We start from the raw sequence: 16,425 nt of genomic DNA, 5'->3' as shown, positions 1-16,425 counted from the left end.
CTAGACAGCGCTTGCGTCTACAGTCTGTCTAGACAGCGCCTGTCTCTACAGTCTGTCTAGACAGCGCCTGTCTCTACAATCTGTCTAGACAGTGCCTGTCTCTACAGTCTGTCTAGACAGCGCCTGTCTCTACAGTCTGTCTAGACAGCGCCTGTGTCTACAGTCTGTCTAGACAGTTCCTGTGTCTACAGTTTGTCTAGACAGTGCCTGTCTCTACAGTCTGTCTAGACAGCGCCTGTGTCTACAGTCTGTCTAGACAGTTCCTGTGTCTACAGTCTGTCTAGACAGCGCCTGTGTTTACAGTCTGTCTAGACAGCGCCTGTCTCTACAGTCTGTCTAGACAGCGCCTGTGTCTACAGTCTGTCTAGACAGCGCCTGTCTCTACAGTCTGTCTAGACAGTGCCTTTGTCTACAGTCTGTCTAGACAGCGCCTGTCTCTTCAGTCTGTCTAGACAGCATCTGTGTCTACAGTCTGTCTAGACAGTGCCTGTGTCTACAGTCTGTCTCGACAGTGCCTGTCTCCACAGTCTGTCTAGACAGCGCCTGTGTCTACAGTCTGTCTAGACAGCACCTGTCTCTACAGTCTGTCTAGACAGTGTCTGTCTCTACAGTCTGTCTAGACAGTGCCTGTCTCTACAGTTTGTCTAGACAGTGCCTGTCTCCACAGTTTGTCTAGACAGTGCCTGTGTTTACAGTCTGTCTAGACAGCGCCTGTGTCTACAGTTTGTCTAGACAACGCCTGTCTCTACAGTCTGTCTAGACAGTGCCTGTGTTTACAGTCTGTCTAGACAGCGCCTGTCTCTATAGTCTGTCTAGACAGCGCCTGTCTCTACAGTCTGTCTAGACAGCACCTGTGTCTACAGTCTGTCTAGACAGCGCCTGTCTCTATAGTCTGTCTAGACAGCGCCTGTCTCTACAGTCTGTCTAGACAGCGCCTGTCTCTACAGTCTGTCTAGACAGCGCCTGTCTCTACAGTCTGTCTAGACAGCGCCTGTCTCTACAGTCTGTCTAGACAGTTCCTGTGTCTACAGTCTGTCTAGACAGTGCCTGTGTCTACAGTCTGTCTAGACAGTGCCTGTCTCTACAGTCTAGACAGTGCCTGTGTCTACAGTCTGTCTAAACAGTGCCTGTCTCTACAGTCTAGACAGTGCCTATGTCTACAGTCTGTCTAGACACCGCCTGTCTCTACAGTCTGTCTAGACAGCGCCTGTGTCTACAGTCTGTCTAAACAGTGCCTGTGTCTACAGTCTGTTTAGACAGCGTCTGTCTCTACAGTCTGTCTAGACAGTGCCTGTCTCTACAGTCTGTCTAGACAGTGCCTGAGTCTACAGTCTGTCTAGACAGCGCCTGTCTCTACAGTCTGTCTAGACATTGCCTGTCTCTACAGTCTGTCTAGACAGCGCCTGTCTCTACAGTCTGTCTAGACAGCGCCTGTCTCTACAGTCTGTCTAGACAGTGCCTGTCTCTACAGTCTGTCTAGACAGCGCCTGTGTCTACAGTCTGTCTAGACAGTGCCTGTGTCTACAGTCTGTCTAGACAGTTCCTTTGTCTACAGTCTGTCTAGACAGCGCCTGTCTCTACAGTCTGTCTAGACAGTGCCTGTCTCTACAGTCTGTCTAGACAGCGCCTGTGTCTACAGTCTGTCTAGACAGCGCCTGTCTCTGCAGTCTGTCTAGACAGTGCCTGTCTCTACAGTCTGTCTAGACAGCGCCTGTGTCTACAGTCTGTCTAGACAGCGCCTGTCTCTACAGTCTGTCTAGACAGTGCCTTTGTCTACAGTCTGTCTAGACAGCGCCTGTCTCTTCAGTCTGTCTAGACAGCATCTGTGTCTACAGTCTGTCTAGACAGTGCCTTTGTCTACAGTCTGTCTCGACAGTGCCTGTCTCTACAGTCTGTCTAGACAGCGCCTGTGTCTACAGTCTGTCTAGACAGCGCCTGTCTCTACAGTCTGTCTAGACAGTGTCTGTCTCTACAGTCTGTCTAGACAGCGCCTGTCTCTACAGTTTGTCTAGACAGTGCCTGTCTCTACAGTCTGTCTAGACAGTGCCTGTGTTTACAGTCTGTTTAGACAGCGCCTGTGTCTACAGTTTGTCTAGACAGCGCCTGTCTCTACAGTCTGTCTAGACAGTGCCTGTGTTTACAGTCTGTCTAGACAGCGCCTGTCTCTATAGTCTGTCTAGACAGCGCCTGTCTCTACAGTCTGTCTAGACAGCGCCTGTGTCTACAGTCTGTCTAGACAGCGCCTGTCTCTATAGTCTGTCTAGACAGCGCCTGTCTCTACAGTCTGTCTAGACAGCGCCTGTCTCTACAGTCTGTCTAGACAGCACCTGTGTCTACAGTCTGTCTAGACAGTGCATGTGTCTACAGTCTGTCTAGACAGTTCCTGTGTCTACAGTCTGTCTAGACAGCGCCTGTCTCTACAGTCTGTCTAGACAGTGCCTGTGTATACAGTCTGTCTAGACAGTGCCTGTCTCAACAGTCCGTCTAGACAGTGCCTGTCTCTACAGTCTGTCTAGACAGTGCCTTTGTCTACAGTCTGTCTAGACAGTGCCTGTGTCTACAGTCTTTCTAGACAGTGCCTGTCTCTACAGTCTGTCTAGACAGTGCCTTTGTCTACAGTCTGTCTAGACAGTACTTGTGTCTACAGTCTGTATAGACAGTGCCTATGTCTACAGTCTGTCTAGACAGCGCCTGTCTTTACAGTCTGTCTAGACAGCGCCTGTGTCTACAGTCTGTCTAGACAGCGCCTGTCTCTACAGTCTGTCTAGACAGCGCCTGTGTCTACAGTCTGTCTAGACAGTGCCTGTCTCTACAGTCTGTGTAGACAGCGCCTGTGTCTACAGTCTGTCTAGACAGCCCCTGTCTCTACAGTCTGTCTAGACAGCGCCTGTCTCTACAGTCTGTCTAGACAGTGCCTGTGTCTACAGTCTGTCTAGACAGCGTCTGTCTCTACAGTCTGTCTAGACAGCGTCTGTCTCTACAGTCTGTCTAGACAGTGCCTGTCTCTACAGTCTGTCTAGACAGTGCCTGTGTCTACAGTCTGTCTAGACACCGCCTGTCTCTACAGTCTGTCTAGACAGCGCCTGTGTCTACAGTCTGTCTAGACAGTGCCTGTGTCTACAGTCTATCTAGACAGTGCCTGTCTCTACAGTCTAGACAGTGCCTGTTTCTGCAGTCTGTCTAGACAGCGTCTGTCTCTACAGTCTGTCTAAACAGTGCCTGTGTCTACAGTCTGTTTAGACAGCGTCTGTCTCTACAGTCTGTCTAGACAGTGCCTGTCTCTACAGTCTGTCTAGACAGTGCCTGAGTCTACAGTCTGTCTAGACAGCGCCTGTCTCTACAGTCTGTCTAGACAGCGCCTGTCTCTACAGTCTGTCTAGACAGCGCCTGTCTCTACAGTCTGTCTAGACAGCGCCTGTCTCTACAGTCTGTCTAGACAGTGCCTGTCTCTACAGTCTGTCTAGACAGTGCCTGTCTCTACAGTCTGTCTAGACAGCGCCTGTGTCTACAGTCTGTCTAGACAGCGCCTGTCTCTGCAGTCTGTCTAGACAGTGCCTGTCTCTACAGTCTGTCTAGACAGCGCCTGTGTCTACAGTCTGTCTAGACAGTTCCTGTGTCTACAGTCTGTCTAGACAGCGCCTGTGTCTACAGTCTGTCTAGACAGCGCCTGTCTCTACAGTCTGTCTAGACAGTGCCTTTGTCTACAGTCTGTCTAGACAGCGCCTGTCTCTTCAGTCTGTCTAGACAGCATCTGTGTCTACAGTCTGTCTAGACAGTGTCTTTGTCTACAGTCTGTCTCGACAGTGCCTGTCTCTACAGTCTGTCTAGACAGCGCCTGTGTCTACAGTCTGTTTAGACAGCGCCTGTGTCTACAGTCTGTCTAGACAGTGCCTGTCTCTACAGTCTGTGCAGACAGCGCCTGTGTCTACAGTTTGTCTAGACATCCCCTGTCTCTACAGTCTGTCTAGACAGCGCCTGTCTCTACAGTCTGTCTAGACAGTGCCTGTGTCTACAGTTTGTCTAGACAGTGCCTGTGTTTACAGTCTGTCTAGACAGCGCCTGTCTCTATAGTCTGTCTAGACAGCGCCTGTCTCTACAGTCTGTCTAGACAGCGCCTGTGTCTACAGTCTGTCTAGACAGCGCCTGTCTCTATAGTCTGTCTAGACAGCGCCTGTCTCTACAGTCTGTCTAGACAGCGCCTGTCTCTACAGTCTGTCTAGACAGCACCTGTGTCTACAGTCTGTCTAGACAGTGCATGTGTCTACAGTCTGTCTAGACAGTTCCTGTGTCTACAGTCTGTCTAGACAGCGCCTGTCTCTACAGTCTGTCTAGACAGTGCCTGTGTATACAGTCTGTCTAGACAGTGCCTGTCTCAACAGTCCGTCTAGACAGTGCCTGTCTCTACAGTCTGTCTAGACAGTGCCTTTGTCTACAGTCTGTCTAGACAGTGCCTGTGTCTACAGTCTTTCTAGACAGTGCCTGTCTCTACAGTCTGTCTAGACAGTGCCTTTGTCTACAGTCTGTCTAGACAGTACTTGTGTCTACAGTCTGTATAGACAGTGCCTATGTCTACAGTCTGTCTAGACAGCGCCTGTCTTTACAGTCTGTCTAGACAGCGCCTATGTCTACAGTCTGTCTAGACAGCGCCTGTCTCTACAGTCTGTCTAGACAGCGCCTGTGTCTACAGTCTGTCTAGACAATGCCTGTCTCTACAGTCTGTGTAGACAGCGCCTGTGTCTACAGTCTGTCTAGACAGCCCCTGTCTCTACAGTCTGTCTAGACAGCGCCTGTCTCTACAGTCTGTCTAGACAGTGCCTGTGTCTACAGTCTGTCTAGACAGCGTCTGTCTCTACAGTCTGTCTAGACAGCGTCTGTCTCTACAGTCTGTCTAGACAGTGCCTGTCTCTACAGTCTGTCTAGACAGTGCCTGTGTCTACAGTCTGTCTAGACACCGCCTGTCTCTACAGTCTGTCTAGACAGCGCCTGTGTCTACAGTCTGTCTAGACAGTGCCTGTGTCTACAGTCTATCTAGACAGTGCCTGTCTCTACAGTCTAGACAGTGCCTGTTTCTGCAGTCTGTCTAGACAGCGTCTGTCTCTACAGTCTGTCTAAACAGTGCCTGTGTCTACAGTCTGTTTAGACAGCGTCTGTCTCTACAGTCTGTCTAGACAGTGCCTGTCTCTACAGTCTGTCTAGACAGTGCCTGAGTCTACAGTCTGTCTAGACAGCGCCTGTCTCTACAGTCTGTCTAGACAGCGCCTGTCTCTACAGTCTGTCTAGACAGCGCCTGTCTCTACAGTCTGTCTAGACAGCGCCTGTCTCTACAGTCTGTCTAGACAGTGCCTGTCTCTACAGTCTGTCTAGACAGCGCCTGTGTCTACAGTCTGTCTAGACAGCGCCTGTCTCTGCAGTCTGTCTAGACAGTGCCTGTCTCTACAGTCTGTCTAGACAGCGCCTGTGTCTACAGTCTGTCTAGACAGTTCCTGTGTCTACAGTCTGTCTAGACAGCGCCTGTGTCTACAGTCTGTCTAGACAGCGCCTGTCTCTACAGTCTGTCTAGACAGTGCCTTTGTCTACAGTCTGTCTAGACAGCGCCTGTCTCTTCAGTCTGTCTAGACAGCATCTGTGTCTACAGTCTGTCTAGACAGTGCCTTTGTCTACAGTCTGTCTCGACAGTGCCTGTCTCTACAGTCTGTCTAGACAGCGCCTGTGTCTACAGTCTGTTTAGACAGCGCCTGTGTCTACAGTCTGTCTAGACAGTGCCTGTCTCTACAGTCTGTGCAGACAGCGCCTGTGTCTACAGTTTGTCTAGACAGCCCCTGTCTCTACAGTCTGTCTAGACAGCGCCTGTCTCTACAGTCTGTCTAGACAGTGCCTGTGTCTACAGTTTGTCTAGACAGCCCCTGTCTCTACAGTCTGTTTAGACAGCGCCTGTCTCTACAGTCTGTCTAGACAGCGTCTGTCTCTACAGTCTGTCTAGACAGTGCCTGTCTCTACAGTCTGTCTAGACAGTGCCTGTGTCTACAGTCTGTCTAGACACCGCCTGTCTCTACAGTCTGTCTAGACAGCGCCTGTGTCTACAGTCTGTCTAGACAGTGCCTGTGTCTACAGTCTGTCTAGACAGTGCCTGTCTCTACAGTCTAGACAGTGCCTGTGTCTACAGTCTATCTAGACAGTGCCTGTGTCTACAGTCTGTTTAGACAGCGCCTGTTTCTACATTCTGTCTAGACAGTGCCTGTTTCTACAGCCTGTCTAGACAGCGCCTGTGTCTACAGTCTGTCTAGACAGTGCCTGTCTCTACAGTCTGTCTAGACAGCGCCTGTCTCGACAGTCTGTCTAGACAGTGCCTGTCTCTTCAGTCTGTCTAGACAGTGCTTGTGTCTACAGTCTGTCTAGACAGTTCCTGTCTCCACAGTCTGTCTAGACAGTGCCTGTCTCTACAGTCTGTCTAGACAGCGCCTGTCTCTACAGTCTGTCTAGACAGCGCCTGTGTCTACAGTCTTTCTAGACAGCGCCTGTCTCTACAATCTGTCTAGACAGCGCCCTTCTCTTAAGTCTGTCTAGACAGCGCCTGTGTCTACAGTCTGTCTAGACAGCGCCTGTCTCTACAGTCTGTCTAGACAGTTCCTGTGTCTACAGTCTGTCTAGACAGTGCTTGTGTCTACAGTCTGTTTAGACAGCGTCTGTCTCTACAGTCTGTCTAGACAGTGCCTGTCTCTACAGTCTGTCTAGACAGTGCCTGAGTCTACAGTCTGTCTAGACAGCGCCTGCGTCTACAGTCTGTCTAGACAGCGCCTGTCTCTACAGTCTGTCTAGACAGCGCCTGTCTCTACATTCTGTCTAGACAGCGCCTGTCTCTACAGTCTGTCTAGACAGTGCCTGTGTCTACAGTCTGTCTAGACAGTTCCTTTGTCTACAGTCTGTCTAGACAGTGCCTGCCTCTACAGTCTGTCTAGACAGCGCCTGTGTCTACAGTCTGTCTAGACAGTGCCTGTGTCTACAGTCTGTCTAGACAGTTCCTTTGTCTACAGTCTGTCTAGACAGCGCCTGTCTCTACAGTCTGTCTAGACAGCGCCTGTGTCTACAGTCTGTCTAGACAGCGCCTGTCTCTGCAGTCTGTCTAGACAGTGCCTGTCTCTACAGTCTGTCTAGACAGCGCCTGTGTCTACAGTCTGTCTAGACAGTTCCTGTGTCTACAGTCTGTCTAGACAGCGCCTGTGTCTACAGTCTGTCTAGACAGCGCCTGTCTCTACAGTCTGTCTAGACAGCGCCTGTGTCTACAGTCTGTCTAGACAGCGCCTGTCTCTACAGTCTGTCTAGACAGTGCCTTTGTCTACAGTCTGTCTAGACAGCGCCTGTCTCTTCAGTCTGTCTAGACAGCATCTGTGTCTACAGTCTGTCTAGACAGTGCCTGTGTCTACAGTCTGTCTCGACAGTGCCTGTCTCTACAGTCTGTTTAGACAGCGCCTGTGTCTACAGTATGTCTAGACAGCACCTGTCTCTACAGTCTGTCTAGACAGTGTCTGTCTCTACAGTCTGTCTAGACAGCGCCTGTCTCTACAATCTGTCTAGACAGCGCCCTTCTCTTCAGTCTGTCTAGACAGCGCCTGTGTCTACAGTCTGTCTAGACAGCGCCTGTCTCTACAGTCTGTCTAGACAGTTCCTGTGTCTACAGTCTGTCTAGACAGTGCTTGTGTCTACAGTCTGTTTAGACAGCGTCTGTCTCTACAGTCTGTCTAGACAGTGCCTGTCTCTACAGTCTGTCTAGACAGTGCCTGAGTCTACAGTCTGTCTAGACAGCGCCTGCGTCTACAGTCTGTCTAGACAGCGCCTGTCTCTACAGTCTGTCTAGACAGCGCCTGTCTCTACAGTCTGTCTAGACAGCGCCTGTGTCTACAGTCTGTCTAGACAGCGCCTGTCTCTACAGTCTGTCTAGACAGCGCCTGTGTCTACAGTCTGTCTAGACAGCGCCTGTCTCTACAGTCTGTCTAGACAGTGCCTTTGTCTACAGTCTGTCTAGACAGCGCCTGTCTCTTCAGTCTGTCTAGACAGCATCTGTGTCTACAGTCTGTCTAGACAGTGCCTGTGTCTACAGTCTGTCTCGACAGTGCCTGTCTCTACAGTCTGTTTAGACAGCGCCTGTGTCTACAGTATGTCTAGACAGCACCTGTCTCTACAGTCTGTCTAGACAGTGTCTGTCTCTACAGTCTGTCTAGACAGCGCCTGTCTCTACAGTTTGTCTAGACAGTGCCTGTCTCTACAGTTTGTCTAGACAGTGCCTGTGTTTACAGTCTGTCTAGACAGCGCCTGTCTCTACAGTCTGTCTAGACAGTGCCTGTGTTTACAGTCTGTCTAGACAGCGCCTGTCTCTATAGTCTGTCTAGACAGCGCCTGTCTCTACAGTCTGTCTAGACAGCGCCTGTGTCTACAGTCTGTCTAGACAGCGCCTGTCTCTATAGTCTGTCTAGACAGCGCCTGTCTCTACAGTCTGTCTAGACAGCGCCTGTCTCTACAGTCTGTCTAGACAGCGCCTGTCTCTACAGTCTGTCTAGACAGCGCCTGTCTCTACAGTCTGTCTAGACAGTTCCTGTCTCTACAGTCTGTCTAGACAGCGCCTGTGTCTTCAGTCTGTCTAAACAGTGCCTGTGTCTACAGTCTGTTTAGACAGCGTCTGTCTCTACAGTCTGTCTAGACAGTGCCTGTCTCTACAGTCTGTCTAGACAGTGCCTGAGTCTACAGTCTGTCTAGACAGCGCCTGTCTCTACAGTCTGTCTAGACATCGCCTGTCTCTACAGTCTGTCTAGACAGCGCCTGTCTCTACAGTCGGTCTAGACAGCGCCTGTCTCTACAGTCTGTCTAGACAGTGCCTGTCTCTACAGTCTGTCTAGACAGCGCCTGTGTCTACAGTCTGTCTAGACAGTGCCTGTGTCTACAGTCTGTCTAGACAGTTCCTTTGTCTACAGTCTGTCTAGACAGCGCCTGTGTCTACAGTCTGTCTAGACAGTGCCTGTCTCTACAGTCTGTCTAGACAGCGCCTGTGTCTACAGTCTGTCTAGACAGCGCCTGTCTCTGCAGTCTGTCTAGACAGTGCCTGTCTCTACAGTCTGTCTAGACAACGCCTGTGTCTACAGTCTGTCTAGACAGCGCCTGTCTCTACAGTCTGTCTAGACAGTGCCTTTGTCTACAGTCTGTCTAGACAGCGCCTGTCTATTCAGTCTGTCTAGACAGCATCTGTGTCTACAGTCTGTCTAGACAGTGCCTTTGTCTACAGTCTGTCTCGACAGTGCCTGTCTCTACAGTCTGTCTAGACAGCGCCTGTGTCTACAGTCTGTCTAGACAGCGCCTGTCTCTACAGTCTGTCTAGACAGTGTCTGTCTCTACAGTCTGTCTAGACAGCGCCTGTCTCTACAGTTTGTCTAGACAGTGCCTGTCTCTACAGTCTGTCTAGACAGTGCCTGTGTTTACAGTCTGTTTAGACAGCGCCTGTGTCTACAGTTTGTCTAGACAGCGCCTGTCTCTACAGTCTGTCTAGACAGTGCCTGTGTTTACAGTCTGTCTAGACAGCGCCTGTCTCTATAGTCTGTCTAGACAGCGCCTGTCTCTACAGTCTGTCTAGACAGCGCCTGTGTCTACAGTCTGTTCAGACAGCGCCTGTCTCTATAGTCTGTCTAGACAGCGCCTGTCTCTACAGTCTGTCTAGACAGCGCCTGTCTCTACAGTCTGTCTAGACAGCGCCTGTCTCTACAGTCTGTCTAGACAGCGCCTGTCTCTACAGTCTGTCTAGGCAGCACCTGTGTCTACAGTCTGTCTAGACAGTGCATGTGTCTACAGTCTGTCTAGACAGTTCCTGTGTCTACAGTCTGTCTAGACAGCGCCTGTCTCTACAGTCTGTCTAGACAGTGCCTGTGTATACAGTCTGTCTAGACAGTGCCTGTCTCTACAGTCCGTCTAGACAGTGCCTGTCTCTACAGTCTGTCTAGACAGTGCCTTTGTCTACAGTCTGTCTAGACAGTGCCTGTGTCTACAGTCTTTCTAGACAGTGCCTGTCTCTACAGTCTGTCTAGACAGTGCCTTTGTCTACAGTCTGTCTAGACAGTACTTGTGTCTACAGTCTGTATAGACAGTGCCTATGTCTACAGTCTGTCTAGACAGCGCCTGTCTTTACAGTCTGTCTAGACAGCGCCTGTGTCTACAGTCTGTCTAGACAGCGCCTGTCTCTACAGTCTGTCTAGACAGCGCCTGTGTCTACAGTCTGTCTAGACAGTGCCTGTCTCTACAGTCTGTGTAGACAGCGCCTGTGTCTACAGTCTGTCTAGACAGTGCCTGTGTCTACAGTCTGTCTAGACAGCGTCTGTCTCTACAGTCTGTCTAGACAGCGTCTGTCTCTACAGTCTGTCTAGACAGTGCCTGTCTCTACAGTCTGTCTAGACAGTGCCTGTGTCTACAGTCTGTCTAGACAGCGCCTGTCTCTACAGTCTGTCTAGACAGTGCCTGTGTCTACAGTCTGTCTAGACAGCGTCTGTCTCTACAGTCTGTCTAGACAGCGTCTGTCTCTACAGTCTGTCTAGACAGTGCCTGTCTCTACAGTCTGTCTAGACAGTGCCTGTGTCTACAGTCTGTCTAGACACCGCCTGTCTCTACAGTCTGTCTAGACAGCGCCTGTGTTTACAGTCTGTCTAGACAGTGCCTGTGTCTACAGTCTATCTAGACAGTGCCTGTCTCTACAGTCTAGACAGTGCCTGTGTCTACAGTCTGTCTAGACAGCGTCTGTCTCTACAGTCTGTCTAGACAGTGCCTGTCTCTACAGCCTGTATAGACAGTGCCTATGTCTACAGTCTGTCTAGTCACCGCCTGTCTCTACAGTCTGTCTAGACAGCGCCTGTGTCTACAGTCTGTCTAGACAGTGCCTGTGTCTACAGTCTGTCTAGACAGTGCCTGTCTCTACAGTCTGTCTAGACAGCGCCTATCTCTACAGTCTGTCTAGACAGTGCCTGTGTCTACAGTCTGTCTAGACAGTGCCTGTCTCTACAGTCTGTCTAGACAGCGCCTATCTCTACAGTCTGTCTATACAGTGCCTGTCTCTACATTCTGTCTAGACAGCGCCTGTCTCTACAGTTTGTATAGACAGCGCCTGTCTCTACAGTCTGTCTAGACACTGCCTGTGTCTACAGTCTGTCTAGACAGTGCCTGTGTCTACAGTCTAGACAGTGCCTGTGTCTACAGTCTGTCTAGACAGCGTCTGTCTCTACAGTCTGTCTAGACAGCGCCTGTGTCTACAGTCTGTCTAGACAGTGCCTGTCTCTACAGTCTGTCTATACAGTGCCTGTCTCTACAGTCTGTCTAGACAGCGCCTGTCTCTACAGTTTGTCTAGACAGCGCCTGTCTCTTCAGTCTGTCTAGACAGCATCTGTGTCTACAGTCTGTCTAGACAGTGCCTTTGTCTACAGTCTGTCTCGACAGTGCCTGTCTCTACAGTCTGTCTAGACAGCGCCTGTGTCTACAGTCTGTCTAGACAGCGCCTGTCTCTACAGTCTGTCTAGACAGTGTTTGTCTCTACAGTCTGTCTAGACAGCGCCTGTCTCTACAGTTTGTCTAGACAGTGCCTGTCTCTACAGTCTGTCTAGACAGTGCCTGTGTTTACAGTCTGTTTAGACAGCGCCTGTGTCTACAGTTTGTCTAGACAGCGCCTGTCTCTACAGTCTGTCTAGACAGTGCCTGTGTTTACAGTCTGTCTAGACAGTGCCTGTCTCTATAGTCTGTCTAGACAGCGCCTGTCTCTACAGTCTGTCTAGACAGCGCCTGTGTCTACAGTCTGTCTAGACAGCGCCTGTCTCTATAGTCTGTCTAGACAGCGCCTGTCTCTACAGTCTGTCTAGACAGCGCCTGTCTCTACAGTCTGTCTAGACAGCGCCTGTCTCTACAGTCTGTCTAGACAGCGCCTGTCTCTACAGTCTGTCTAGACAGCACCTGTGTCTACAGTCTGTCTAGACAGTGCATGTGTCTACAGTCTGTCTAGACAGTTCCTGTGTCTACAGTCTGTCTAGACAGCGCCTGTCTCTACAGTCTGTCTAGACAGTGCCTGTGTATACAGTCTGTCTAGACAGTGCCTGTCTCTACAGTCCGTCTAGACAGTGCCTGTCTCTACAGTCTTTCTAGACAGTGCCTGTCTCTACAGTCTGTCTAGACAGTGCCTTTGTCTACAGTCTGTCTAGACAGTACTTGTGTCTACAGTCTGTATAGACAGTGCCTATGTCTACAGTCTGTCTAGACAGCGCCTGTCTTTACAGTCTGTCTAGACAGCGCCTGTGTCTACAGTCTGTCTAGACAGCGCCTGTCTCTACAGTCTGTCTAGACAGCGCCTGTGTCTACAGTCTGTCTAGACAGTGCCTGTCTCTACAGTCTGTGTAGACAGCGCCTGTGTCTACAGTCTGTCTAGACAGCCCCTGTCTCTACAGTCTGTCTAGACAGCGCCTGTCTCTACAGTCTGTCTAGACAGTGCCTGTGTCTACAGTCTGTCTAGACAGCGTCTGTCTCTACAGTCTGTCTAGACAGCGTCTGTCTAGACAGTCTGTCTAGACAGTGCCTGTCTCTACAGTCTGTCTAGACAGTGCCTGTGTCTACAGTCTGTCTAGACACCGCCTGTCTCTACAGTCTGTCTAGACAGCGCCTGTGTCTACAGTCTGTCTAGACAGTGCCTGTGTCTACAGTCTATCTAGACAGTGCCTGTCTCTACAGTCTAGACAGTGCCTGTGTCTACAGTCTGTCTAGACAGCGTCTGTCTCTACAGTCTGTCTAGACAGTGCCTGTCTCTACAGCCTGTATAGACAGTGCCTATGTCTACAGTCTGTCTAGTCACCGCCTGTCTCTACAGTCTGTCTAGACAGCGCCTGTGTCTACAGTCTGTCTAGACAGTGCCTGTGTCTACAGTCTGTCTAGACAGTGCCTGTCTCTACAGTCTGTCTAGACAGCGCCTATCTCTACAGTCTGTCTAGACAGTGCCTGTCTCTACATTCTGTCTAGACAGCGCCTGTGTCTACAGTCTGTCTAGACAGCACCTGCCTCTACAGTCTGACTAGACAGCGCGACGGATCTTTGTGTGCGAGTGGTTGACGATGTGTGACGAGGGGGGGGGGTTTGAGAAATGTGATGTCACATCAAAATGCGCAACTTTAAATAAATATAGACAACACATTCTACTTTATTAAATAGACTTTTTGATAAATGTTTTCTCCTACAACATCAGAGTGCAGCGCCACATTGATTGCGCACTACATTGACAATAGTTTAAAGCGATTTGAAGCATGTTTTATTTTGAGGGGGGGGCAGAGGGGGGGGGGTCTGACTTTTTTTGACGCCGTGTGACTAGGGGGGGGGGGGGTCAAAAATCGTCCAAAATCGCGTGACGTCACTTATGGACGGCCCCTAAGTGCCTCCCCTCCAGGTCGGCTTTAAATGAGTGCCAAGTGTGGGAGTGGTGTTGTGTTGAGAGTCAAGGGACCGTCATTTAATTCCCTAGTCCTCGGCGCAATCTGCCCTGAGTTGTACTTCTTGGTGCGAGGCGTGAAGCCGTCAGCACTCGCGAGGCAACGGGCGGTGAGCGCGGTACAGACCACACGCGGCATGCCGGCCTCAATAGGCGCTCGCCAACAGCGCAATGCTCCCACGGTCCCGGCAAGGCTGAACGGTGGATGCTTTGTCTGTGTTCTGCAGAGGATGTTTCTGACGAGGGAGAGGACAAAGACGCTGTCACCTACAACATCACCATCGACATCCACTACGGAATCAAGTCGAGCAGGTGGTGGACCAGGCCCACGTGGGATGACCTCCGGTCCCATCGCCCACATCCCTCCCTCCCCTCCTTCCCTCACTCCCTGTGACTTCTACCGGGGTCACCACTCCCCCCCGCCTGTTCCCCCACGAAGATCGCGACGGGAACGCGCGGCCGAACGCGTGGCCGTGCCCGCGGTCTGGGCCACGTACCGTCGCCCGGGTCACGTTTTGCTTGCTCGTAGCCCTGCCCGTGGTCTTGGGCTCAGATCGTATTACACATCAACGTCTCTGCCATCATCTCGATCACGGTCAGGGTTAGGGTTTCTCGACTTTTGTGTCCGTGCTCGTGTTTGACCTCGTATCTGGCCCCGTGGTTGACCTCGTGTTTGACCTCGTGTTTGACCTTGTGTCTGGCCTCGTGATCGTCCTCGTGTTTGACCTCGTGTTTAACCTCGTGTCTGGCCTCGTGTTCGACCTCGTGCTCGCGCTGACGGTTTGTGCCCCCGCGCCCGTGCAGCCTGGCGCTCATCAAGCGCGGCGGCGTGCTGGATGCCGACAAGCCGATGGCGTCGCAGCTGCGCGTGATGACGTTCAGCGAGGACTCGCCCTACGAGACGCTGCACGCCTTCGTCAGCTCCGCCGTGTCGCCCTTCTTTAAGTCCTACATCAAGGAGTCCGGCAAGGCCGAGAGGTGCGCGTCGCACTCCGGCCCGCGGCCATGCGATGCGCGGCAGCCGGCCGAGTTTGTGAGCCGGCCGAGTCCGTGCCGTCACCGCAGCCTTCAAAAGAGCTTTACAGCTCATCGGATTCCTCCAGTATAAATATTCTGATTATGAACCTTACTACCCCTGCCATCGCCACAACCTTACCACCATCACCACCACCGCAATCATATATCTTAACACCACCGCTGTCAATCTTACCACCATCACCAACTCTACCTCCTTCACTACCTTTAATATTACCACCACTACCACCGTCGTCAATCTTACCACCATCATCACCATCACTACCTCCAGCACGTTCACTACCTACCACTACCACCCACCATCATCACCTCCACCATCCACTACCACCAAAATCACCACCACCCACATCACTCTTACCACCAGCGGCGTCACCCACGACTACTGCCACCTTTATTACCATCCTCACCACCGCCACCACCATGAATACTACGACCACCACCGCCATCGTCACTGCCACACCATCAACGGTGTGTCGATGGTGCTTTTTGTGTTTAGTTTGTTGTCCTTCCCCCGCACCTATAATTAGCACGGTTGGCTACGTATGGTGGCGAAATGTTAACTACCTCGCTTGGTATACAGGAGGTCGTGCGTTCATTCCCAACCCTGACGCCTGCTATATATTTGCAGTTTGCGGTGTCTTTCTCCCCATGGTCGCGTGGATTTTTCTCCGGGTTCTCCAGTTGTTTCCCCTCCACATTTATATTCAACATCATGCGCTGAGAGTATTTGGCTGCTGTAGACGTCCACGTGATGATAAGCCATTTCGTGGAGCTATCATAGCCGCAATGGGGCCTTAACCGGTAAAATATAAAAATAGTTTAGTTCATGACTTTACATACAACGGGACCTGCTCCGACTTGAGCGCTCATCCCTTCAGGGACGGGGACAAGATGGCGCCGTCGGTGGAGAAGAAGATCGCCGAGCTGGAGATGGGCCTGCTGCACCTGCAGCAGAACATCGACATCCCCGAGATCAGCCTGCCCATCCACCCCACCGTGAGCGCCGTGCTGCGCCACAGTGCCGAGCGCGGCGACCGCGCCAAGGTGAAGATGGGGGGGCGGGGGGGGTTGCTGCTAAGGGGGGGGGGGTCAAAGTTCGGAAGCCGCGGCGCTGGCCCAGGGGTCAGGGCAGGTGCCAAGGTCGGGCACCGTTGGCGCCAGTGCCGCTCGGCGGGGCTGCCGGAGGAGTCCACGGTTATAGGAGGGGCTGATTTGTTTTGTTGAGTGTATATACGGGCGACTTGCCACGTGACGGGATAGTTCGTACGGAGTTCTCGACGAGTGTCGCATCATCATCATCGTCGTCATCGTCGTCGCTCCCCCCCCCCCCGCCTCTCACTCACTGTGTATTGAAGCACGGCCCACGGGAGCAGATATCGCAGAGCTGCTTTTGAGGTCCTCGTGCAAGCGCGACCCTTCATCCACACACTCAGGGGGGCCACCTATGGGACCCTTTTCGTCAGTATCCAAATATGATGAAAAATACAAGAATAGGCTTTACCCTTGACCTATTTCTGCATTAACTACACGTACTTGTGGTAAAACATGCAAACAAGCATGCCCTGACAACGATATATGCCTCGTCTCTGAAAAAAAACTGAGATCTATTATTTGGTGTGTGAACATCTTAACGCCGCCTGTGTTTTATTGCCGGAGAGGGCAGACCGTGTTCTTGAAAGGGGTGGGGGGGGGGCGAGTTCCCCAGAGCGCTCTGCCCCACGGGAATGTTTCGCGGCAGGGTAAGTTGGAGCCGAGCGTCATTTCGCTCTCGGAGCTCGAACGCGGCGCGAGTTGAGTGCTGCCGCAGCGATTGGTGACCCCGAGCACATTCAAAGCCGTGTCGGGGTTGGAACGTAGGCCCGCGTTGCTGCGCGGTGACGACAGTAACCCTTGCGGCCACGCCGCCG

The 16,425-nt window shown here is 51.7% G+C and overlaps 1 protein-coding gene across 1 annotated transcript in view; it reads left to right on the top strand.

Moving 5' to 3' along the window:
• Window positions 1-16,425, top strand: part of LOC144723685 (cytoplasmic dynein 1 heavy chain 1-like) — a 124,688-nt gene that overhangs the window by 13,235 nt on the left and 95,028 nt on the right. The window contains exons 2-4 of the mRNA XM_078602605.1: window positions 13,711-13,795; window positions 14,288-14,461; window positions 15,397-15,562. Coding sequence (XP_078458731.1) covers window positions 13,711-13,795; window positions 14,288-14,461; window positions 15,397-15,562 — 425 coding nt within the window. The remainder of the gene's footprint in view (window positions 1-13,710; window positions 13,796-14,287; window positions 14,462-15,396; window positions 15,563-16,425) is intronic.

The sequence above is a fragment of the Lampetra planeri genome, chromosome 18, assembly GCF_965212315.1.
Source record: "Lampetra planeri chromosome 18, kcLamPlan1.2.h2, whole genome shotgun sequence".
Lineage (NCBI taxonomy): Eukaryota > Metazoa > Chordata > Hyperoartia > Petromyzontiformes > Petromyzontidae > Lampetra > Lampetra planeri.
The sequence above is the reverse complement of the archived record's forward strand: the minus strand, read 5'-3'. Positions and strand labels throughout refer to the sequence as shown.